At 41.3% G+C, this 24,356-nt stretch overlaps 3 protein-coding genes across 11 annotated transcripts; 1 reads left to right on the forward strand and 2 right to left on the reverse strand.

Moving 5' to 3' along the window:
- Positions 1-6: 6 nt before the first annotated feature.
- LOC115202883 (autophagy-related protein 13) lies at positions 7-10,223 on the forward strand. 9 transcript variants are annotated; one of them, XM_029767031.1, is made up of 18 exons: positions 7-137; positions 555-634; positions 754-834; positions 944-1,063; positions 1,199-1,245; positions 1,366-1,506; positions 1,619-1,659; positions 3,341-3,437; positions 3,600-3,698; positions 3,843-3,933; positions 4,357-4,455; positions 5,912-5,992; positions 6,660-6,793; positions 6,922-7,042; positions 7,189-7,266; positions 7,382-7,495; positions 8,691-8,819; positions 9,081-10,223. In XM_029767031.1, exons 2-18 carry the CDS (start codon positions 563-565, stop codon positions 9,156-9,158), a joined length of 1,623 nt encoding a protein of 540 aa, XP_029622891.1. In that variant the 5' UTR covers positions 7-137; positions 555-562; the 3' UTR covers positions 9,159-10,223. The 9 variants fall into 9 exon arrangements, with proteins under 9 accessions (XP_029622891.1, XP_029622899.1, XP_029622890.1 ...); XM_029767039.1 differs by having other exon boundaries at positions 11-217; positions 5,885-5,980; XM_029767030.1 differs by having other exon boundaries at positions 11-217.
- Positions 10,212-17,453, reverse strand: LOC115202884 (rho GTPase-activating protein 1). The gene is made up of 13 exons (XM_029767040.1): positions 17,136-17,453; positions 15,782-15,979; positions 14,877-14,972; positions 14,689-14,776; positions 14,387-14,518; positions 14,037-14,123; positions 13,851-13,949; positions 13,602-13,709; positions 13,384-13,460; positions 13,083-13,160; positions 12,809-12,937; positions 12,515-12,618; positions 10,212-12,115 (listed from the first exon to the last, which is right to left on the reverse strand). Exons 2-13 carry the CDS (start codon positions 15,918-15,920, stop codon positions 11,945-11,947), a joined length of 1,308 nt encoding a protein of 435 aa, XP_029622900.1. The 5' UTR covers positions 15,921-15,979; positions 17,136-17,453; the 3' UTR covers positions 10,212-11,944.
- Positions 17,454-17,571: 118 nt separating this feature from the next.
- LOC115202882 (prothrombin) lies at positions 17,572-24,206 on the reverse strand. The gene is made up of 14 exons (XM_029767029.1): positions 24,038-24,206; positions 23,701-23,861; positions 23,493-23,517; positions 23,102-23,173; positions 21,266-21,371; positions 21,041-21,174; positions 20,554-20,862; positions 20,310-20,420; positions 19,860-19,986; positions 18,790-18,957; positions 18,447-18,620; positions 18,154-18,332; positions 17,905-17,975; positions 17,572-17,803 (listed from the first exon to the last, which is right to left on the reverse strand). The coding sequence occupies exons 1-14, from the start codon at positions 24,111-24,113 to the stop codon at positions 17,648-17,650; spliced, it is 1,869 nt and encodes a 622-aa protein (XP_029622889.1). The 5' UTR covers positions 24,114-24,206; the 3' UTR covers positions 17,572-17,647.
- Positions 24,207-24,356: the final 150 nt, after the last annotated feature.

A 24,356-nucleotide genomic window follows, 5' to 3' on the forward strand; every position in this document is an offset into this window, starting at 1 on the left:
AATCTTTCGATACACGTCATACCCTCAAAAGAAAAATAAACAAGAAATGGGCCAGGTGGTCAAGGCTGGTGTCCAAATAACATAATGCGACGGTGTAATTTAGCCAATATAAGAATATATAACATTTAGACATATAGGTAACCAGAACTACGTTTTTCAGTACGCTATCAGCGCAACATTCAAATACATGTTGTGAATTTCTGATGTGATGAGCTAAGTACGTGCATGCTAGCTAGCTATGTTGCTAATCTCGGTAGTTAGCCATGCTATCAAATGATCTAGATAGCTACCACCAATCTTGAATATTTTCTTGTCATTGACAGCCAATATGTTTTAGTCAAATATTACATAGCTAGAGTCGAAGTTAGCTAGCTGTTTTTTGTCAACACACACAAGCTTAATATGGACACACTGGAGTTCTTAGCTTAGATGACTATAGAATGGGGCTAGACAAAATCTAGCATTGTTTTGACTGACACGCCATTGCTATAGCCTGCCAACATTAGATTAATGTGGCTGTCCTTGCTCACCAGAATGTGTTTTTACATTACAAGGGCATTTCATGATGGACAGTGATCTAAGTCCTCAGGATAAAAAAGACTTGGACAAGTTCATAAAGTTTTTCGCTTTGAAGGTACTGTCTTTAACTATACGCAATATTGCCACAATTAGATTATCAAGTACTTTCTACAGTATTCCTGCGTTGATTAATATACTGAGGTTGATAATTTCCTAATTTCTCTCTGTCATCAGACAGTGCAGGTGATAGTCCAAGCTCGACTTGGGGAAAAAGTATGCACACGCTCCTTGTCTTCACCTACTGGCTCTGATTGGGTAAGTCACAATTCATTCTTGCCTCTCAACTCATTAATTTACCGGTGCCATTTTTTTTCCTGAACGAGTTGTAGATTCACGTCTCATTAAACTCAATTATTTTCACCAGTTCAACCTGGCAATCAAAGATATCCCAGAAGTTACACATGAGTCAAAGAAAGCTCTGGCCGGGCAGCTTCCTGGCATCGGACGATCCATGTGTGTTGAGATCTCCCTCAAAACCTCAGAGGTAAGATAGCACTGACTGGTGTCACAGACAGTTATTGAGACCAGTGGTCTGGATCATTGGGCATTTGTTCATCAATAAGTCCAAGGGACTGTAAAGGTTAGAAAAACATCAACATGTTTTTGTCATATTTTCCAGGGAGACTCGATGGAATTGGAGACATGGTGTCTCGAAATGAACGAGAAGTAAGTAATGAGAATAAGTTTAGCATTTTCTTATTTTTGTGCCCCAGGTTTTGTAGTTGCTTTTTACATTTCATGGACCGTAACACTCATTGTAAAATGTATGATTCATTTTTTTTGCAGGTGTGACAAAGATATTAAGGTGTCCTACACTGTCTATAACCGCATGTCATTACTGCTCAAGTCACTACTGGCTATCACAAGGGTAACCCCAGCCTACAAACTCTCACGAAAGCAAGGGCATGACTATGTCATACTGTACAGGTTTGTTTGTTTTATGGTATACAGATATGTGTTATTATTTTGACCAGTATTGCTAATGATGATGTATATCATGTTAGTAAACAGTCTGACTAATAGATGCATTCTTTTGCAGGATATATTTTGGAGAGGTTCAACTTACAGGATTGGGAGAAGGTAACCATGCCTGTTATATTATTTACAGTGCATTCGGAAAGTATTCAGACCCCTTGACTTTTTCCAGATTTTGTTATGTTACAGCCTTATTCTAAAATTGATTACATCGTTTTTTTACCCCCCTCATCAATCTACACACAATACCCCATAATGACAAAGCAAAAATAGGTTTTTCGAATTTTTTGCAAATGTATTAAAAAAAACGGAAATATCACATTTACATAAGTATTCAGACCATTTACTAAGTACTTTGTTGAAGCACCTTTGGCAACGATTAACGTCTTGAGTCTTCTTGGGTATGACGCTACAAGCTTGGCACACCTATATTTGGGGAGTTTCTCCCATTCTTCTCTGCAGATCCTCTCAAGCTCTGTCAGGTTGGATTGGGAGCGTCGCTGCACAGCTATCTTCAGAGATATTCGATCGGGTTCAAGTTCGGGCTCTGGCACGGCCACTCAAGGAAATTCAGAGGCTTCTTCCGAAGCCACTCCTGCCTTGTCTTGCCTGTGTGCTTAGGGTCGTTGTCCTGTTGGAAGGGGAACCTTCGCCCCAGTCTGAGGTCCTGTACGCTCTGGAGGAGGTTTTCATCAAGGATCTCTCTGTACTTTGCTCTGTTTATCATTCCCTCGATCCTGACTAGTCTCCCAGTCCCTGCCGCTGAAAAACATCCCACAGCATGATGCTGCCACCACCATGCTTCACTATAGGCATTCAGGCCAAACAGTTCAATCTTGGTTTCATCAGACCATAGAATCTTGTTTCTCATGGTCTGAGAGTCCTTTAGGTGCCTTTTGGTAACTCCAAGCGGGCTGTCATGTGCCATTTACTGAGGAGTGACTTCTGCCTTGCCACTCTACCATAAAGGCCTGATTTGTCGAGTGCTGCAGAGATGGTTGTCCTTCTGGAAGGTTCTCCCATCTTCACAGAGGAACTCTGGAGCTCTGTCAGAGTGACCATCGGGTTCTTGGTCACTTCGCCGACGAAAGCCCTTCTCCCCCGATTGCTCTATTTGGCCGGGCAGCCAGGTGGTTCCAAACTTCTTTCATTTAAGAATGATGGAGGCCACTGTGTTCTTGGTGACCTTCAATGCAGCAGAAATTCTTTGGTACCCTTCCCCATATTTTTTTGTACCCTTCCCTCGACACAATCCTGTCTCTGCGCTCTATGGACAATTCCTTTGACCTCATCGCTTGATTTTTGCTCTGACATGCACTGTCAACTGTAGGACCTTATATAAACAGGCGTGTGCCTTTCCAAATCATGTCCCAATCAATTGTATTTACCACCGGTGGACTCCAATCAAGTTGTCAAAACATCTCAAGGATGATCAATGGAAACAGGATGCACCTGAGTTCAATTTCAAGTCTCATAGCAAAGGGTCTGAATACTTACCTAAATAAGGTATTTCTGTTATTTATTATTTCATACATTTGCAAAGATTTCTAAAAACCTGTTTTCGCTTTGTCATTATGGGGTATTGTGTGTAGATTGATGAGGGGAAAACAATGATTTAATCCATTTTGGAATAAGGCTGTAACATAAGAAAATGTGGAAAAAGTCAAGGGCTCTGAATACTTTCCTAATGCACTGTATACATTTTGTCGGTTGTCTGGGTCTTTGGAAGTGTTGTATAGGGCTGTGAAGATTCTGACATTTGTTGTTTCTGAATGCCGTTTTTCAGGGTTCCAGACAGTGCGTGTAGGAGTTGTGGGAACTCCTATTGGAACCATCACCTTATCTTGTGCTTACAGGACAAACCTGGCCTTCATGTCCACCAGGTACAGAAACAGAAGCTGTTCTTGTTCACAGCACTGCATGTGCTCACTCAGCGGTCTCAAATGCACTGCCACTATGTTTTCCCCTTTTCTTCCATATCCTACTTATTCTCCACTGGTTTTATCTATACACTTATTCCTAATTCTATATTCATATTCTCACAGGCAGTTTGAGAGGACGGCTCCGATTATGGGCATAATCATTGACCACTTCGTTGAGCGCCCCTTTGGCAACATGGGACACATGCATCCATGTAACTACAGGTTGGTTAGCCCTACCCCAAACACCTATACTGACCCAATACAGATGTGTGCATGCCTATTATTTATGATCATCTTGTGTGAAGTTCTAAAATAAAGGATTGTGTAATGATCTGGTCATGTTTGTTTGCCTTCCCTATACTCCAGAGCACCCGGGGAAGATGAAGGAGCATACAATGGGGTGGAGGATTCTCAGGAAGTGTGCACCACGTCCTTCTCCACTTCCCCACCCTCACAAGTACGTATGTCACTGCTTAGCAATGTCAAACTTTGCAACTGTGTACGTTTTGCAAATGCGTAACTTCATATGCGGTGTCCACGGTGAGATTTGTGAGTGTGACTTCACTACCAAAAGGGTCAGGTGTTTTCTTAAACTATTTTGTCTTGCACCGCATTCAAATAGATATACATATTCAAACATTTGACCTATATTGATGACCATACATCCAGCTGTTGTGTATCTGGTGGCTTGTTTGTGTATGTGGTGGTTTGCAATTCTCATACCCAAAGCTCATGTCACAATTCTGTCAGTGGGAAAGCAGACATTTTGTGCTGGAGACATTACCAGGCCCCCGTACCAAATGTGTCCTTTCCATTTTTCTGTATAAGTGCTTTCATTTCTTAGCCCCTTTCTCTCCCTCTTTCTGTGCTGTCTGTGTAGTGCGTGTTCACTGTAAGTAAGGCACATTTAAAGACCCCTAAACCTGCAGTGATGGACACACTGAAATTCCCCGTGATGGGCCTGGCCTTCTCACACCAAGTGAGTCTTGTGTGTGGGCATGTATCTCACTCACTCACAACGCCTGAGGTGTTCCAGGACTATTTGGCCTGTCTTCTGATACCTCTTTAAAAGTAATAGAAGTATAGAGTGCTTAAAAGCAAATCAATGAAGCAATCAAATGGGACATCTCTTTATCCCTTACATTAGAGTGTCCAATCAAAAACACATCTTTTGACCAATGGGTCAAATAATATGTTTATTGTGTAGATACTCTGCTAATAAAACCAACGGTCCTGACCATCATCTCTCTATAATAATCAGTTCAAAATGTATTGGAGGTATTAACCCTTATAGAATGGACTAAATCAATGGAGGCCAGAAAAGAAAAAGAAGTGGTAAAAAATCAGGACAATTGCATCGAGTCAGCTACGCTGGATTCTGTGCAAGAAACAAGGCTACTGTGGCTACCTGACAGGCTCACTTTCCCATTGAACTCATCTTTCTTCAAATCCGCAGGACATCAAACAATATAGATGTAAGATGGATATCGATTTTGAGACATGACTTGTAGAATTTTCATATTTTAGTAAACGCTTTTCATGTTCATTTGAAATTCCTGTTATTTTTTGTTGTTGGAAGATTTCTCACAAAAACAAACGTATCTCTGTGAAATGTCAACGGGGTGCTGAGCGTTTACCAAGCTTTTTCTTTTCCCAAAGCCTTTTACATTTCATTCAGTTCGTGTCGTGCTAATTGTGCTTTTTGCGACCCACGGAAACAACTTTGGAAGACAAGGACCACAAAATGTAAAATGCTCAAAAGTTGTTACGAGAAACCTGCCATCGCTAGGTCAACAGAGCTCTGTGCTTATTATCGTATGTATAATGTTAAGAAATACAACGTTTTGCATGTAATGTTAACGATATGTTAGAGAGACTCCACTGAAGGATTCAGAACATGAATAATCGTATTTGTCTTGGTAAAAGGTATTTTATAACCTAAGGAAGTACTTATGTAATTATATACTGACTGCCCTAGGATTCCTAACCTCAAATCCTTTCCACATGGTCCCATTGGTTTGCTGACAAGGATTCCTTAACAAGTAGTTAGTCATCACTTAAATATGTTAATAGATTATCACGTTCATTGTCAGGGTAAGTCAAATCTGCCTAGAAGAGCTGTGCTTGAAACGTTTCCCCTATCCTCTCTAATGCTATAGTTTCTACCTCCTGCTGCCCGCTCCCATCACCCCGTTTCTCCTCTGTGGATTAATTCATGTTTTAGCTCGCTTTCTTTTCTTTCTTTCTTTCTTTCTTTCTTTCTTTCTTTCTTTCTTTCTTTCTTTCTTTCTTTCTTTCTTTCTTTCTTGCTGTCTCTTTCTCACTCACTCTCTCTCTGTCTCTCTTTCTCTCTCTCTGTCTCTGTCGCTCTCTTTCTTTCTCGCCCTTTCTCTCGTTCTCTCTCTCAGCTCTACTGCTCTCGTCTTTCTTATCAGTCTCCTGTGCTTGTTGGAGCTGCTGACTTCTGCCACCCCTCCACCTTAAACGCTGCCAACCCACACCAGGTAACCACCCAGGTATTGAGCTAGTCAAATCACACTTTATTTGTCACATGCTTTGTAAACAATAGTTGTATATTAACAGTGAAATACTTACTTATCGCCCCTTCCCAACAATGCATTGAGAGAAAAAAAACCCCCTGAAATTATAGAAAAGTAATAATAAATACACAATGAGTAACGATGACTTGGTTATATACACAAGGTACCAGTGCAGGGGTACGAGGTAAATATGTACATACTGTATAACTAGGAATAAAGTGACTAGGCAACAGGATCAATAGCAAACAGTAGCAGCAGTGTATGTGATGAGTCAAAGTTAGTGCAAAAAGGGTCAGTGCCGATAGTCCCTATTTAACTAACTATTTAGCAGTCTCATGGCTTGGGGTGGAAGCGGTTCAGGGTCCTGTTGGTTCCAGACTTGTTGCATCGGTACAGTCTATGACTTGGGTGGCTCGAGTCTTTGACCATTTGTAGGGCCTTCCTCTGACACCGCCTGGTATAGAGATCATGGATGACCTTGCGGTCGGATGCCAAGCACTTTGCCATACCAGGCGGTGACGCAGCCAGTCAAGATGCTCTAAATGAATAGATTTGAGGGCCAACAAGGGAAACAAAGCTTTGCATAGGTGTTTCAACATGACTCAGCCAGTGCCAACTATGACCTTTCACACGTCCTATGTAGATGGGAGTTCCAGGGAAGGAGGGGGGCGTACCCCAGCAGGTGCCTGTGCAGCCTTGTCATGGAGCCCAGGCAGAGCATCGACGAGTGTCCTCATGCCACCCTGCTGATCATGTTACCGCCACGCCCTCCAGCAGGTAAGCCCCAGTCTGCCATGACCCCCGTGTGACAAAGCAAAACACCCTGTGGAACTGAGGATCACCTGAGGTGACGATTGCTTGGGAGAAACCTGTTTGTTACAGCTTTGCCATGTGATCTTTCAAAGTGGTGAGGACACAGAGACCCCGTCGAGGAGCGTTGAGGTGAAGAGTGGCTCTCCCTGTGGCGTACTGGACACCACCTTCACCAGGAAAGTGGGTGCCTTTGTCAACAAGCCAGGCACACAGGTAGCGGCAGCCTTTTTATGTCCTTGTTTAAGTACAAAGCTTTGATATTTATTCCTGGAAGTACCCATTCTTACGAGTAAAGGACATAGTACCAGTGAGTGTTATACCCTTGTAATAACTGCAGTATTAATCTATGTCCATTGCAGGTAACCACAGCAAGCCTGGACTTACCATTTGCAGCGTTTGCTCCCAGAGCCTATGACCTCGAGGAAAATGACCCTATGGTAAATAAATTATTCACATAACTAATTGTCAGCCTTAAATAACTATTTTCTGGGTTATGGTTAGGAGTCATTTTAGTGCAAATGTGGTAATGATATTACTTCTCCTTTATCCAAGGTTCAGCCGCCGGAGTCCTCAGCCACGTCCTCTCCCCTGCAGGGCAGTTTGCACTCCCAAGGCTCTGGTGAGAGTGGAGGCCCGGCACAGGACGACTTTGTTATGGTGGACTTTGTAAGTACCCTGCCTTCGGTAACACAGATTGCTCTATTTGTTTTCCAGAGGAAAACAGTGACTACATTTTAGTCAAGGATAGATAGTAACTCAGTCAATCTAACCCCATTTCTATGTCGTATCAAATGCTGCTACGAACAAATGTCTGTTTATGTCTGTCAATAGTGGATGTTATCTGCAGAGGAAGAAAACATACATTTTCTTCATATAGAAATGAGCATTTACTTACATCACTTAGCAGTGGTAATTTAATGCGCCTGCATACTGGGTTCGATTTGCTCCTAGACGAAGTGAATGTCTGTGCCTCGCGTACTCCCTTTAAAGACCTTGGCTTGAAAAATGATTAAAAAAAGCAGCAATAGTACTATTTGTCCCTCTTTAGATGCCGTAGAAGTATACACTTCCTCAAAATAGTCTGAATTCATCTAAGATAACTCAAGAAATCTGTAATAAATGTAGAAGTTTTCAGTCGTAGTCGCGAAATTTTACAACTAACTGAGATGTTTGGTGCAGTATTTCTCAACTGAAACAATTTGCATGAAAACGAGTCCTCTCTCGTTGAATGACATCAAACACTTCACTGAAGAATCCCTACTCTTGACCTGTCACCGACGAAGGAGCGGAGACTTCGGCTACCAAACATCGGCTTGCCTCAGGAAGAAAAAAAATTGTGTGCATGAACAGCCGAAATAACCCTTGCCCAAGACCAAAATTAACAAAATGTTTCGAATGGGTAGCATGCAAACTGCTTCAGACAGTTTTTATTTCTGACTTGTATCTGGGCTGTAGAGTGACCATGAGAAATGAAGATCCAAAGGCGAATGCGACGAAACACATAGCAAAGACCTAATGAAAACCAAAATCGATCAAAGGAGCTGGCTTTTTAATGCAACAGAGGGAGAGATGTCAGCTTTGAACATTTTAGATAAACTCTTCTGATGTAGAGAAAATGAAGCTTATGGGAATGAGCGTTCTTAATTCAAATCTCTGACCTCGGACCTCTATCTTGTGGTTAACAGTTGAGAATGAATTAGGACTATGTTGCTGGCAAGAAAATGTTAAAAAACGGAACCTCTTTGAGAATAATATGTGCTGCTGACAAAAAAATCGTAGGAAGAAGTCTGTTATTAAGGAAGGGGCTGTTACAGTTGTTGCCCTGCACATCTGATTGTGTTCTGTGTGCTTTGTTCTTCAGAAGCCTGCGTTCTCCAATGATGACCTCCTTCCCATGGACCTTGGCACATTCTACAGAGAGTTCCAGAACCCCCCACAGCTCGCCAGCCTCACTATTGATGTCAGTTCTCAGTCCATGGCAGAAGACCTGGTGAGACACACTTCTCTGACTTCCAAAGAGAGATGGTTTCTGTTTTGTTGCCCGGTGGGGGGTGTTGGGGTCTCCTAGTCTATGAAGTAGTCCTGTTGGAATTTAAACAACTGACAGATAGTAGTGAAAGGGGAACATAGTAGTTACCGTTATATGATTTACTGTGTGTTTGAATGTCTCTTCTGTGGTGCTTTTAAGTCTAATAAATCAATATCTTAGTCATTGTGTGTTTTGTAATGATGTTGTTCATTTTCCCTACAGGACTCTCTTCCTGAAAAACTGGCAGTATACGAGAAGAACATTGATGAATTTGATGCATTTGTGGACACATTGCAGTAGGGATAGAAATGCATCCACTGTCTGCAATGATCCCATGTAGTCCATCTGCAAGGTCCTGTTGTCTTTCAAGCTTGTTTGCATTCAGCCTGTGTATGCCTGTTCTTTCTTCTCGTAGTTGAAATTCCACATTGATTTGTAATCAGAATGTTTCTCTTCAAACCTCACTGGTTGATGTATTGTAGAGTAAAAGAGCCTGTACCCAACAACCGAAGACATCTTAAGAAAAAAAAAGTTGTGCGGTTTATTTTCTGATGTAACTGCAACGTTTGCTCTGGTGTTGAGCAGACTGTGTCGTAATGTAAATACCAGATCCCCTCTCACCTTGCTGTTATAGAACTTAACACATAATAACGAAGAGGTTCAGTTCATCAAAGCTGTTGTCGGGAGGCGTTGTATTATTGCTGTCCCGCGTGACACTGAGAACGTTCATAGCAACTATGGAGTCAGACATGGCCATGTTTTAGTCGATGCGAAGAAGCCAAGCTACGTATGGAAATTGCTCAGTAGTAGTGAATCTATATCCAAGAAACAGCAACCATGCTGTGTAGCTGAATCTGTATGTTGAAAGAGAAGTTCCTGTAGTTGTTTTTTTGTAAATGGGGAGAAGTGTTGTCTTCTGCTTTCTTCTCTAGATTACCAACTTTAGGCCACAAATCACTGTGTGTCACTACAAATGATGTACAGTCACTGCTTACCTCTGAATCACCATATAAAGCAAGTTTCCTTTTTCCCTATCTGTAAAGAGGGTAAACATTATTTGCACTTTCAATGTATCAATCTTAAGTCCTCTTGATTTACCCCAAACGCTTTGTTAATATACAGTAGCATGGTCATGTGTAATACATTTTATTTCAAATGGCCTATTTTGTATTATGGGAAAGGAATAAGCCTGAGGCCCTATATATTTCTGATTGTGGTCGTTTGTGATTTATAGCAGCACAACACGAGTGATCGTATTCGTCGTCCTTCTTGAAGCTTTTAAAATACAATAGAGCATCAATAATCTTGTCACACGAGTACGCCCCTCCACACATCTGAATAAATCAAAGGCACTTTTAACCATCACCTTTTATTGATACTTTATATTCACAACATATAAAAAAGATTGCAGTAAAATACTCTTAACGAGAAATGTCATTTTCACTGTAACAACCAGGAAATACTATTATTTGACAATACAGATAAACAGTACAATAAAGTTGGACAAACGGGCACAATTTTTACGAGATATGACAAGTGGAGGAGTTGGTTACTCGCCTGTTTGTTTCCTTAAGGCACAGACGCAAATGGGGTTGTAAAGGCTCTACTAAGCCACTGATCCGCATGTCAATGCAATTGTTTCATTGACATGACTAGGAAGTTTTCATACACAGTAAACAAATTAATTTTAATAATAGACAAAAACATAGAAGCACAACAGAACTCTTACTTATTCAGTCTTAGCATTAGCGCTGTTCTTGTTCAGGATATGTTCATTACAAAGCACAGGAGCTGTACCCCCAAAAGTTTGGCCATTGCAAATAGAAAAAAAAAAAACCTCTAACGGACCCATCTTAGTGTTCTCCAATGCAACCATAATTCTTTGGTTGAGTTGAATTTAGTATTGAACAAAAGCAACGGACGTCAATACAATGAGCACAAAATAAGGCTGAGAAACAACTCACCTAACAGTTAACATACAGTAAAAAATGAAAGAGTAGAGCCTGAGAGCCCCTGGGTCTGTAAGTACACAGCATTTCAGTCTATCCATGATTAGGAGCCCTTCTATGCCCCTTACTGACTTTAAGGCTACGTAAAGATCTTTTTGCCAGCGATGACACTAGCCATCAGTCTTTACAGAGGGATAGTGATTTTCAAGGAATAACTGCCGTAAGCAGAGTAATAATACACAAATGAAAGTAGAATATGCATCATGAAAAGCCTGTCCTGCATTGAGAAAGCTAATCAGGCATAACATGAAATGTAGAAGTTACATGATTAAGAATAGTTTCTTTTATAGTTGACCTGTACAAATGATCAAAAGTAATGCAGCAGAAAGAAACAAACAAAGGCTTGCTGGAAATGTTTAAAGGGTATACCAGTATGTTTTGTCAGATGAGTAAACATTTAAAAAGTAAGGCGATATGTGACCCCCCCCAAAAAACGGAAATACACATACTCATGGTTTTATTTAGCTATAGACTCTGTAGCTTTACACATAACCATGATTCTCAAACAAGTTGAGGCAAAAAATAAACTCCCGATAGAATTTAGAGTACATTGAATATTGGAGTACACTGGCTCACTGTTGTAGCGACCGATCATTTATGAAATTCTAAAATGATTTGTTCCAATGCAAATAGGACTTGACAAAGTAATTTAATATGAAATATATCTTGCTCCCCAGATACAAAACATTGCATAAATGTTCTCTGAAATCTGTACCATCAAAATAAATATTTGATATGATTCAAACCAGAACAGATGTGAACTGGTATAGGTTATTCCAATTGTTTTAAAGTACCAAATCATGTACACTGTGTTGAACTTCTCCTGAGTGATAGATATCTGGCGGAGGCATTAAAGCCTTCTTCATACCTGACTTCTAACCTGACTTTTGGCATCTTCAATGGTTCGTCTCCCCTGTCTTTTTCTCTCTCTGTGTCCTCAGTCACAATACACTCATGCATTTGACAACACTACTAGGGGCACTGGGAGAGACACAGTTACACTGTACTAGACCAATACATGGGGATTTAAACACCGAATTAATGGGGCGTGGTTAGAGATAGCTGTCAGGAGACGTCTTAGGGGGAAAAGACCATGTAGTGTTGGTCCAACAGAGTTCTGGTGAAGTTATTGATGGGGCCGATGGCACTGAGTGTCATGGCAGCGTCTTGTCCCCATAGCAGGTTGGGTCCGAACACCACTGCCAGGTTGGTGTTGTTCATCTTGTTGATCTCACTCTGTGCGGACACCTACATGGGCAAGCATGCATGTTTGTAGAATATCAATAAGAAAACGACTCACTGGTTAATTTACACAAACTGGTAAGGGCCAGTGTCACCAGGCAGTACTAAATGCCCAGAATGACGCTTATTTAGACAGAACCATAGAACAACAGGCCTCCAAAGACAAACAGGAATGTTTGCCGAGCTTCCGATAAGTTTTATTTTTTTACCTTTATTTAACTAGGCAAGTCAGTTAAGAACAAATTCTTATTTACAATGATGGCCTAGGAACAATGGGTTAACTGCCTTGTTCAGGGGCAGAACGACAGATTTTTACCATGTCAGCTCGGGGATTTGAACTTGCAACCTTTCGGTTAATAGTCCAACGCTCTAACCACTAGGCTACCCTGCCGCCAGAAAACATACCTGCACCAGGAAGTCAATGAGGAACTTCAGGGAGGCATAGTTCTCCTCAGGGAGCATTGCCAGCATGTTCTGGATCGCAGTCACTTTGGCACTGCTGTCAACATCTGAGGAATGAGCATAACAAATAGACCCTTAACGTTAAGTGGCTATGACTTAGAACTATCCTCTCAGAATTACAACCTAAAAAAAAACTAATTGACAGCTGTAGCGATATTTTGAATAGCTATAGTAACAAACATAAAAATATATCCCCATCTACTGTGTGGAGGGTAAGAGAGAGTTCCCCAGACTTACTGTGGAAGTTGACAATGTCATTGTAGAGATGGTACGTGAGGAGGGGCTCTGGTAGTTCTCTGAGGAATGTCTTGAGGATGACAGCTGCCAGGTGAACGTCCTCCATCTGGGAAAAACTCACCTCCTCACCTGGAGCCACAGACACACAATCACAGAGCCATACAAATTCCACAGCTACAGCCAAAGAGATAAACTAGGTCTACCCAGGGATTTCATGAACGGATATTATTTTTACACATTCATTTAAGAGTAACAAGGACTGCAAATCATTCACCTGAGTTATATCTGTGCTGAACATCCCTAACGAGCGTCACGTTGGCTGACCGCCGGAATATCCCCTCAATTTCAAGACCTTAAGACAGGACAGAAAAAGGGAGAAACCATGAAAACAAAACCTTTTTTGTCAAACAGAATCAAATAGCAGAATTAGCCTTGTTTTGCAAGTCATATACAAATCCATGTCCAGTATCCATGAAATTGGAATTGTCCAAAAACTGATCAGAGCAAAGACTCAAAAGTTTAACCCATCATCAAGAAAAATGACCACTGGTAAAATACTCAAGAATGGTGCTTACCTTGTTCCATTAAGAAGGCCACGGTCTCTCGCATCACTAATGGTACTGCTTCGTTGTCTGAACTTTTCGCTCTTAGCCTTGACAAATCAAGAAGAACAACAACAAAAAAACTGAAAATCTTTGAAACATACACAGGATAATATCGTACGTATGTAACGTCAAGGTCGGATATTGAGGAAGTAGAGTCAAATAAAAACAGCCCTCATCCAACTACCTACATTGCCAAGGAGACTCCAAACTGTTGATTGGGTAGTGGTGGACTGCGAGGGGGGGACATCTGGGCCTGAACTGATGGTTTCAGTGAGGCTCTGATTTTTTCATCATAGCTAACGGTTTGGGTGTGAGAAAGCAGAGTAATGGCACTTAATAATAGTCAGATATCACAAATAAAATTACGCAAGCGTGACCAATTCATTGGCAATGTTGAGATACAGTAGTTACGCATAACGCGTGTAAAATGTTCTTACTCTCGCACCCGGGTGGGTATCACTAGCTGCTCACACTTAACAACCTCCTCCAGTTCACTCAGGTAGTTGATGTAGTTGATCTTTCGTCCAAACTTGAAGCTCGAGAAAGAAAGGAGATTCATCACACATGGCAAACACTCTACAGTTAAAAGGAATAAAGAGCATCTCCAGTGCTAGAATGCTAACCTGATGAGAGGCTTGAAGAGGATGAGAAGAGTCTTGATGAACATGGTGGGGTGGACAATGTACAGTGCCTTGATGTTCTTCTTGTACCTGAAGAAAAACGGAGCAGTCGGCAAAAGTAAACTTGAATCGGTTCACTTGTTTGAGAAGTCAAGCCATAAGTGCAAATAAAGCACATGGTATTTTTCATAGACATAAATATGGGTGAGGGCAAAGTCCACTTCCTCTTTGGTTTTCGTTATCAGATCTCTAGTGAAATGGAGTGCATCTCCTCATTCATAGGTGAAAAATTATCAAAATGTGCTTTGCGACTATGGTCTCCGGTGTCTGGCTGGAGGTAGGGTGGGACTCACTTCCGGTCAAATTCTCTGTAGGCGTCTCTCAGCCAGCTGAGAGATGGCTTGTTCTCACTGGTGAGGCCATTATGGAAGTAGATGAGGGTGTAGTCACTCTCAACATACTGGTCTAGGGTAGCCTTCAGATACCTGGATGACAGTATGATAGTTGAGAAGTCAATCGTCATCACTTATGAAAACACAAAACACAACAACGACTACCGACTTGACTAGCAGCGGGGGAAATCAAAGCACAACAAGAAGCTATTTATTAGACATTTGGCAGGATGAAAATGTCTCAGTAATCTCAAAACAACAACATCAGTAGCTTGTGGTGGTCCAGTTCGTGGTGGGGGGGCATCCGACAGGCGTTGAAGACAATCACCTTCCTGCCAAAGTTATCATCACCTTGACAGCAGAGTGAGAGAGGAAACAGTGTCAACTGGGTTCAAGACTGAACAGGAAATCCAGGTCAGATAAGCTACACATGTAGAGACAAAGTTCTTACCTGCTACTTCGACAATCTGATGCCTGGCAATATCATAGTATGGGTGGTCCCAGGATAGGTGTGACCCCTCCCCCAACCGCTTGGATATGTCCGTCTCTGTTGACAGGAAAGGGGACACATTCAACCACCTCACGCGTATCTCACTAGCTCATATCTTCCAGGGCAGAGAGCTCAGAATTTCACAACATTGTGTACTTAGTAAACCACTGTCCTTCTCACAGAGTAAGTCACTAACATGCAGTTGCCCGAGGCGTGGTCAGACACTGTGCGCTTCGTTTGGTATCTCATAAGATGAACCCTTGTACCCTTCTCTTTAATCGTCTGCTCATTAAATAACGATTCTGAGAATAATTCAAACTCTAAATCATGGTGCTCTTAGATGCATCTATTAGTCACAAATAATGGCACAGTCCTCATCCTCCAAATCAGACAGGGGCTGGAGATCTGCTGTGAAAACAGAAATGAACCAGAAATTTGACTGTGCCTACAAATAGAACGCATAACTAATGTATGCACACTGCATCAGAGGGCAATATGCAATCAAGTTGTAATGTGATTAAGGCTCTCTTTTTACTCTTCCCTTGGACCAATGACAGATTTACGTAAAACTATACGATTTTTAGGGAAATAACAGTAATTGCCTCACAACAACGTTCCATTTCTAAAAACTCAGCTGATCATTATCATATTACAATGGCCAACATTTTGCCAGGAATGTGGCGTTTTAAAACAGTGATCTCATGATTTTGTTTTACTCAAGGGATTAGGTGGCTTATAGAACAATATAAATTCTTTACGCAATTCTCAAATATCAGCTAGTTCATTTTTTACATTGTCACCCAACTGTCCACATCTGACAGCACAGAGAGGTCCAGCTGTCCTTCTAATAGCCTTTAGGTTCTTACCAGACTTGCTCATACTGGAGTCATCTGGGGGCCACAGCTTGTCCCCCATTGGAGACAGTTTGAGCTGGTCCAGGGCATTGCTGGAGGGAGCATCTACTCCAAGGTCATCATTGAGGTCAACCAGAAGGTCTGAAGACATGGTGGTGAACTATGAGACTCCACACGGAACAAAATCTGGTCAGGTGCTCAGCCAGCCTCCTGTCACAGAAACAAGTGTGTTCATCAACATCCATCCATAACTTATCTAATGCAATGACTGCAGAAGAGCCACTCCAATGGGGCCAGAAAGGACAATGCATGAAAGCGTGAAACATGGACTGAAGAAACAAATAGGTCTATAAACTCTTGTCCTTCACTCTTTTCACAGTCCAGCCTAAAATAAAAATAGACAATGCCTATTTCACATCTGCAATCAGGTTAGCGTTTGGTATAATTTGAGGAGATGTCTGTGCAATGAAGCAACAATTGATTGGCTGGTTTGTTTGTGGAAGGTCTACACATTTCACACACACACACACACACACTTTCGTATGAAAATGACCCAATCTATCTTACAACACCACAGGGGCTGTGTTTGAAGAAGCAGCCTTGTTGTGTCACCCGGAAGGCTCAAATACAGTCCTCCCATCTATGAGATCCAAAATGTCAGAACATATTGTTTCTTTAAATATCACGACTGGAGTCAGAAACACATTCATGTATGCCCAGTCCACGTGAGGAGAACTGCATTCAGGCAAAGTGCAATAATTGTATACATCTATAGTAGATAAACTAGCTAAAATACTGTATATTGCTAAACACTGCAACTGCCATATATTTTAGCTACCAAAATAAGGTGATTCGTGTCTTAGAGAAACAGCGAACGTTAGCTATCTAACGTTACCCAAAACAAGGCTACAATTTGTCCCGACTTCTCCAGTTAACTAGTTAGCTATTTAACGTATGCCCCATTACGCTGCGATGTCGATATATAAATAAAAACAAATAAAAAACGTTAGCTAACGCCAGACGATACAGCAGTAGGTAACCTAGCTACTCAATGTTTTACAAATATCGATAGATTAAAACAAACGTTAGCTAGCTAACGCGTCAACTACCAGCAGCAGCTAACCTGTCTGACTGTAGTTAGCTAAAATATTGTTAAGTAGCTACAGCTAGCTACCTTGTCAGCTAGCAAGGAACGGTATGTTACCATTAGCCTCGGCTGGTTAGGCTAACGTTAACTATCTAGCTAACTACCTGATTATGGGGCTAATCCAAATGAGCTCGTCTGACGTTTGTGTCCTAGCTAGCTATATAACACGCAAAATACATTGATTCATTCCAACATAAATCATTAAATTGGTGGATTTACCGTAAAATCTGTGAAGTTGATCCCCGCTGAAAGGCTTGCTAAGTTGTTATCTCGCTAGGCTACTAACGTTAGCTTTGTCAGTGACAGCTGCTTGCTTCACAAGTCACAACATCCGGATTTCGTTCCGTGGGTGGAGAGCTCTCCTTGCATTGGCAACAACACTCCTCTGACTCCAAAACGAGACAGAGGCAAAGGTGGGGAAGTGCTGTGTGAACTAGGCTAAGCTTTGATTATGATAGCAGGTTTCAAACCTTCCTGTCTGATAGCTCTTCAGCGGTGCTTGCTTTTACTTCATCATTCGATCTGTATAAAAAATGTATGGACAACCTTGTGTAACAACATGCAGAATTCTAGTAGCAGTCTCAGATCTGAATTTAGTTTTGATTCATTTCTGTAATAATTATTATTGCTGAGTCTACGAGTAATAACAAGCAGATCATGATCAGGGACGCATGTTTATTTCCAATGTTGCATCAGTTTCCTTTGCATGTAGAGAAAATGAGAAGAAATAATCAATCGTCGTCATCACCGCCTGTTTTGTCAATAACTTTCTTCATCCACCTTCTCATACGGAAAAGATGGGTGTAGAATCCATATTTCCCATCCCTGTCACATCCTTCTCCCCAGGACACAATGCCGATCTGGTACCAACGGTTGTCATCTGGGCTCTGTGAATGAGGATAGAAGTCATTCTCATGAGTATATCAAATAAAGCGGGGGATATGCAAGACATCTACTGAGTGAAGTTTGTGTTTCTCTAGTTGTATACCTTCATGACAAAGGGACCACCGCTGTCCCCTTCACAAGCGTCACCAGTTTTCTGTTCCTCTGGTTTGAAGCCTGAAAAGTACATGGGCATTGTGAGAAAGCATCATACTAATGGTAACACCTGTGATTCACCACATTTTTTATCAAGTCACACTGCACCAATTCACTTTTGGTTAACATATTGGATGGACTTGAGCTGCAGTATACAGCAATTACCACACTGAGATGAGAGCTGAGAACTGCTACTCACCAGCACAGAACATGTTGTCAGTGATGCGGATAGAGGTAGAGTCCCTGCAGATATCCTGTTCAACGATGGGTAGATGGATCTGCTGGAGAACTGTGGGTAGAGACTTGGGGGAGGAACTCCATGTCTCATAAAGGTTCCCCCAGCCTGTCACACGGCCTTTATAGCCAGCAAACATCAGTCTTGAAGGAGAAATAGAAAAAAAAGGATGCTACCATTGCTAGCATGGGAAAAAGCTCAGGAATGTTAATAATTCCTATTTAATAATTACTGCTAGCTACGTTAAACTCTCTTACGTCTTAGCAACCTGCTTGGTTGGTAGACAGACGGGATGAATCTCATCGGTGAAAGCAATGGGCCTCCTCATGTGCAGCAGAGCAATGTCCCGGTTCAGGTTCTCCTTCCAGTTGTACTTGGGGTGGACAATTATCTCATCAATGGCCACAATCTTCTCTGTGCCCTTCTCAAACCTGGGATTAGGTTGAAATACGGTATGAGCCAAGAATGTTTTGGTATGGCTATATTATTGTTTTGTCAAGTCTTATGGCATGTCATAGTTCACTGTTGAACTGTGCAAAAGTCAATGTGTATCGTTTGTTTAATGAAGATAAAAGGAGAAAATAGGAGATAACCACTCACTTAGCTCTGTTATGTTTGCCAAGGCGGACCAGGATGTCATTGATGGTGAAGTTTTTGTTCCATGGCGGGTAGAGGATGCAGTGGGCTGCAGTGAGGATCCACTCATCACTGATTAGACTGGCCCCACACAGCAGCTCCTGTGGGCTTTTCTTGTACAACATCACCTGCCTAACATCAAAGCATCCATGAAAAACAGGTATCATAATTTTCTTCTGCCAAATGACATCTGTGCCTTTCTTTTTAGGCCGAGGCTGCGGATCTGACTTTTCCGGCCTTGTGCATTTCTCACGGTCAATCGTGAAATTATAATTATTCAGGTTTTACTGGTGAAACGTCCATGCGGCATCTGCATACCAACCATTTGATCTCCATCAGTTTCATGGGGATAAGCATTTAGATCTTGAGTTATAGGCTACCGTTTCAAAGAAGCCTACAGTGTTGTTTTGAATGAATGTACAGTGAGTGTATTTTAGAGCAGATGGTGTTAACAAACTGTAGTATAGCCAACCTGTGTTTTGTTTCAGTCAAAGCACATATTTTGCCTAGTGACGTGCTTTTGAGTTTTGGCCACATGAGAAAAAAAAAAGACAATGTGATCGCAATCATCCTAAAATATAAGAAATAAGGTGGTGTTTTCTGTCTTACAGTAACTTTACTGTGCTATTATATTTGGTTATGCTATGTAGAATAGGCTACTATCATTATGTGATCTTGAAGACATTGATTCAGCTTTGATCTAACTTTATTAAAACGGGAACCATTCGCCAGAGTAGCCCTGTTGTCTATGAGTAGAACAGAGACTGTGTGCATAGTAGAGAATCTCGCATGTGCAAAATCTTCAGGGGCCCTTGGCTGTCTGGAAGAAAGGTGCAGAAAAGTCAGATCTGAAGCCACTCCCTTCTTTTAAAATTGGGCAATGCATCGACAACCCCAAAAAACATCCTCTAAACGACAGACACACAGATAACGTCCTTTCCCGCTCCCACCGTGTATATGGTCAAACATGATGACCATGATCCTAAGTAGTAGTCCTACGTAATGCAATAGAATAAATGTGGTGTTTTGAATACCATGGTGCACTGGCCACTTCTGCGTCAATCCCTTTAACAATACGGCTTCCTTGGTAGGAGTCAATCAGTTCTTGCTCTCTACCGTCCTTCTTACTTATCTTCTCAAACATGGGTCGCTCTCCGCACACTGAAAACAATTCAAAGTCATGAAAATAGACTCTTTCCTCCTCTGTCTGCCATACCTTACACTTTACAGTGAGGGAAAAAGTATTTGATCCCCTGCTGATTTTGTACGTTTGCCTACTGACAAAGAAATTATCAATCTATAATTTTAATGGTAGGTTTATTTGAACAGTGAGAGACAGAATAACAACAAAACAATCCAGAAAAACGCATGTCAAAAATATTATAAATTGATTTGCATTTTAATGAGGGAAATAAGTATGGAAATAAGTATTTTTTCCCTCACTGTATGTTAAAAATAATCCTAGCCAAAATTATACTACTTACCCAACTCTCCACTGCCAAAGCTCCGAGGGCTGAAGAAGGATTGTCTGGGCCCAGAGAGTGTTGTCCTTTCCCTTCCACCGGCCGCCTCCTCATAGTTATCTATTGGGTCATCTGAAAGAGAACAACAGTCCAGCACTCACAGTAAAGAGCATTTATGATACCTGTCAGATATTTTTTTTTTCTTCAGTGTCCTAATATTTTAAGTGAATCATTTAAAACTGGAAAAAGTGTTGAAACAGCTCACCACACATCTCAAGGTCACAGTAGTCCACAGTGGTATTTCCATGCTGGTCCACATAGCACCAGGGTCCCTCCATATCTCCATCAGGGTTTCTACAGTGGTTCGTCACAAGTTTGATCTCTGGGATGAAATGCTTTCCTTTGCTGAGTGCCAATGCCTTTGGGGAGGTCCAAGGCAGACACTTTTTGCCATTCATGGTAACTGAGAGATCACCTGTATAATCCAAGCCATTGTTGGCCAGGCAGTCCTTCTTGGTGTACTTGGCTTTCCCATCCACTGTAGCAGATACTTTTGGGGGTACCCAAGGCTCACCTGTAAGGGAACAATCACAATAGAAGACCACTAAGACATATTGCAACAAGCAACATGCTCTGCACTTTGTTGTTGAACAAGGAGGCACATAAACCACCGATTGTCAGTGTAAAGGTACACCCAGCTCAACAACAACATGCAACCAAATGTTGGTTATTATGCAGTAGTGAAATCATACCACATTTTGGGACTATGCATTGCTCTCTCCTGACTGTGGGATCCCTGGTGAAGCACCAAGGTCCTTCGGGAGTTTTGTCTGGGTTCCTGCAATAGTTCTCATACAGGGTGTCATCCAGTGAAGTATTGAACTCCCTAAGAAGAGATATTACCCCTCAGCAACAACATCACGAATGGAACAACTTTGAAATTACGTTCCTCAAGTTATGGGGTCAATAGTACATACGTAATTCTGTGTGGGAAGTTACTGGACCAGTACTGGCATGTTTTTCCTGAGGAAGTAGTGAAGATGGTACCGTTGTAGTTCACACCATTGCCCACTGAGCACTCTCCTGTAAGACGCAGGCCCACATAATATTTGAGAAACAGGATGTCCTGCTCAAAAAATTATCTTTACATTATAACATTTTCCTGGTAGATTCCTCACACTTTTTAGCTGATTTCAACACAAACAACATTTAGTCAATAAATCTTTGATGTACAGTGCCTTACAAACGTATTCATCTCCCTTGGCGTTTTACCTATTTTGTTGCATTACAATCTGTAATATAAATAGATTTTTATTTGGATTTCATATAATGGACATACACAAAATAGTCCAAATTGGTGAAGTGAAAAAAATAACTTGTTTAAAAAAAAAAAAATCTAAAACAGAAAAGTGGTGCGTGCATATGTATTCACCCCCTTTGCTATGAAACCCCTAAATAAGATCTGGTGCAATCAATTACCTTCAGAAGTCACATAATTAGTTAAAAGAAGTCCATCTGTGTCCAATCTAAGTGTCACATGATCTCAGTATATATACACCTGTTCTGAAAGGCCCCAGAGTCTGCAACACCACTAAGCAAGCAGCACCATGAAGACCAAGGAGCTCTCCAAACAGGTCAAGGACAAAGTTGTGGAGAAGTACAGATCAGGGTTGGGTTATAAAAAAATATCAGAAACTTTGAACATCCCACGGAGCACTATTAAATCCTTTATAAAAAAAATGAAAGAATATGGCACCACAACAAACCTGCCAAGAGAGGGCCATCCACCAAAACTCACAGACCAGGCAAGGAGGGCATTTATCAGAGAGGCAACAAAGAGACCAAAGATAACCGTGAAGGAGCTGCAAAGCTCCACAGTGGAGATTGGAGTATCTGTCCATAGGACCACTTTAAGCCATACACTCCACAGAGCTGGGCTTTACGGAAGAGTGTCCAGAAAAAATGCCATTGCTTAAAGAATAAAATAAGCAAACACATTTGGTGTTCACCAAAAGGCATGTGGGAGACTCCCCAAACATATGGAAGAAGGTACTCTGGTCAGATAAGACTCAAATTGAGCTTTTTGGCCATCAAGGAAAACGCTATGTCTGGCGCAAACCCAACACCTCATCACCCCGAGAACACCATGTGGGGATGTTTTTCATCGGCAGGGACTGGGAAACTGGTCAGAATTTTAGGATGGCGATAAATACAGGGTAATTATTGAGGGAAACCTGTTTCAGTCTTCCAGAGATTTGAGACTGGGATGGAGGTTCACCTTCCAGTAGGACAATGACCCTAAGCATTTTGCTAAAGCAACACTCGAGTGGTTTAAGGGGAAACATTTAAATGTCTTGGAATGGCCTAGTCAAAGTCCAGACCTCAATCCAATTGAAAATCTGTGGTATGACTTAAAGATTGCTGTACACCAGCAGAACCCATCCAACTTGAAGGAGCTGCAGCAGTTTTGCCTTGAAGAATGGGCAAAAATCCCAGTGGCTAGATGTGCCAAGCTTATAGAGACATACCCCAAGAGACTTGCAGCTGTAATTGCTGCAAAAGGTGGCTCTACAAAGTATTGACTTTGGGGGGGGGGGTGAATAGTTATGCACGCTCAAGTTGTTTTTTTTGTCTTATTTCGTGTCTTCAAAGTGGTAGGCATGTTGTATAAATCAAATGATACAAACCCCCCAAAAATCTATTTTAATTCCAGATTGTAAGGCAACAAAATAGGAAAAATACCAAAAGGGGGTGAATACTTTCGCAAGCCACTGTATTTGAAATGTGCAGTGTAATCAGGACATAATTATTACCACTGGCATCAATACACCCTCTCAAGGTTTTTATATTGTCCTTGACTCTCAGCAGTGAAGTGCCTTTGCAAGCTGTGAAGAAGACAAGCAAGAATTAGAAAACATGAGGATATACTTGACTCTACTTGCTTATAATTGCCAAAGCCGATATTAATGTTTGTTTTTTAAGTATAAAAAGAGCATAGCATGTGTGGGAAGAGCAAAACGTGTGGGGTCACCGACACTGGGGCTAAAGCCTGTTCCTCAAACAAGTCGACTCACATCTCAGTTGCACTTTGTTCTGGTTCAATACCATCTATTTACATTGGGTGTTCTGACTGATGACTGCATATTCCATGGATAAGGTTTTGATAGAAAACACAAGTAATAACGAATAAAAACAAATACTTACCCAAATAGCTGCCCCAAAAGGCCTTCTAAATTAAGAAAGATCAATTTAGAGTTATTTGGGGAGAAATACTTTAATCATACTTTATTATGCAAATAAACATAGTGTTACCCAGGTAAACAGAAAGCTCACAATTTAGTTACCAGTATATCAAGGTGAATATTAATGTGCTTTGCATGGTTCTTCAATCTAACAAGCCAGACATTCTCACCGTCTTGTCAGGCTTTTCAAAGACTTCACGGGCTTCTTCATGGTCACAGATCTCCTCGATGCACTCCCGTTCCAAGTTCCCAGGTTTCAACTCCTCAAGGAAGGAATTTGCCCGTTTAGCACGGATAAAAACCTGTGAGGCCTCCTTGCTGTTAAGAAATACTATAAACAAATATTTGATAACTCAACCTATTGTTTAGTGATATTATAACTGACAAATAACCCAATTCACATCAAGGAGTAACAGTTTAAGGGGTATACATTTTCAGAATATCGATATTTTGAAACTTGCTTGCTTTTGAGCTTTCAGGACTGGTAAATAAAAACTGATATCTTACCATTTTCACAAAGGGTGATCTGAAGAGTAGAAGAAAATAGTAGAATGAAAATGAGAGTTGCGGGTATTCGACCCATTGTTGCGGATGGTTAAGACAGAACTCCTTGTAAAACCTAGGACATCACCAAACCTTCTTACCCACTCAAAATCCAGTACTCATTGAAACCCCCCACTTTCTGTTACATTGAAACACCTGGTTAATATTGAACCACTGTACTAAGACTGACTCGGGGCTGCACCTCCCACCTGGGTCATGTCAACAACATAAAATTGCACTCAGTATTTCCATTAAAGTTTCAACTATTACCTATAGCCATGGA

The sequence above is a fragment of the Salmo trutta genome, chromosome 12 (genome assembly GCF_901001165.1).
Source record: "Salmo trutta chromosome 12, fSalTru1.1, whole genome shotgun sequence".
Taxonomy (NCBI): domain Eukaryota; kingdom Metazoa; phylum Chordata; class Actinopteri; order Salmoniformes; family Salmonidae; genus Salmo; species Salmo trutta.

What these genes read in the sequence shown, in the direction of transcription:
- LOC115202883 (XM_029767039.1), top strand. Translation starts at nt 563, where the DNA reads ATGATGGACAGTGATCTAAGTCCTCAGGATAAAAAAGACTTGGACAAG. An exon ending in TGTCTCGAAATGAACGAGAA is followed by an intron (nt 1,246 to 1,365) that starts GTAAGTAATGAG and finishes TTTTTTTTGCAG; the next exon opens with GTGTGACAAAGATATTAAGG. An exon ending in TCAACAAGCCAGGCACACAG is followed by an intron (nt 7,043 to 7,188) that starts GTAGCGGCAGCC and finishes TGTCCATTGCAG; the next exon opens with GTAACCACAGCAAGCCTGGA.
- LOC115202884 (XM_029767040.1), bottom strand. Translation starts at nt 15,920, where the DNA reads ATGTCTTCAGACCTTCTGGTTGACCTCAATGATGACCTTGGAGTAGAT. An exon ending in CTCTTCAAGCCTCTCATCAG is followed by an intron (nt 13,950 to 14,036) that starts GTTAGCATTCTA and finishes TTCTTTCTCGAG; the next exon opens with CTTCAAGTTTGGACGAAAGA. An exon ending in TTTGGAGTCTCCTTGGCAAT is followed by an intron (nt 13,461 to 13,601) that starts GTAGGTAGTTGG and finishes TGATTTGTCAAG; the next exon opens with GCTAAGAGCGAAAAGTTCAG.
- LOC115202882 (XM_029767029.1), bottom strand. Translation starts at nt 24,113, where the DNA reads ATGGGTCGAATACCCGCAACTCTCATTTTCATTCTACTATTTTCTTCT. An exon ending in AGGGTGTATTGATGCCAGTG is followed by an intron (nt 21,372 to 23,101) that starts GTAATAATTATG and finishes TGCGTCTTACAG; the next exon opens with GAGAGTGCTCAGTGGGCAAT. An exon ending in GGCAAACATAACAGAGCTAA is followed by an intron (nt 18,621 to 18,789) that starts GTGAGTGGTTAT and finishes ACCTAATCCCAG; the next exon opens with GTTTGAGAAGGGCACAGAGA.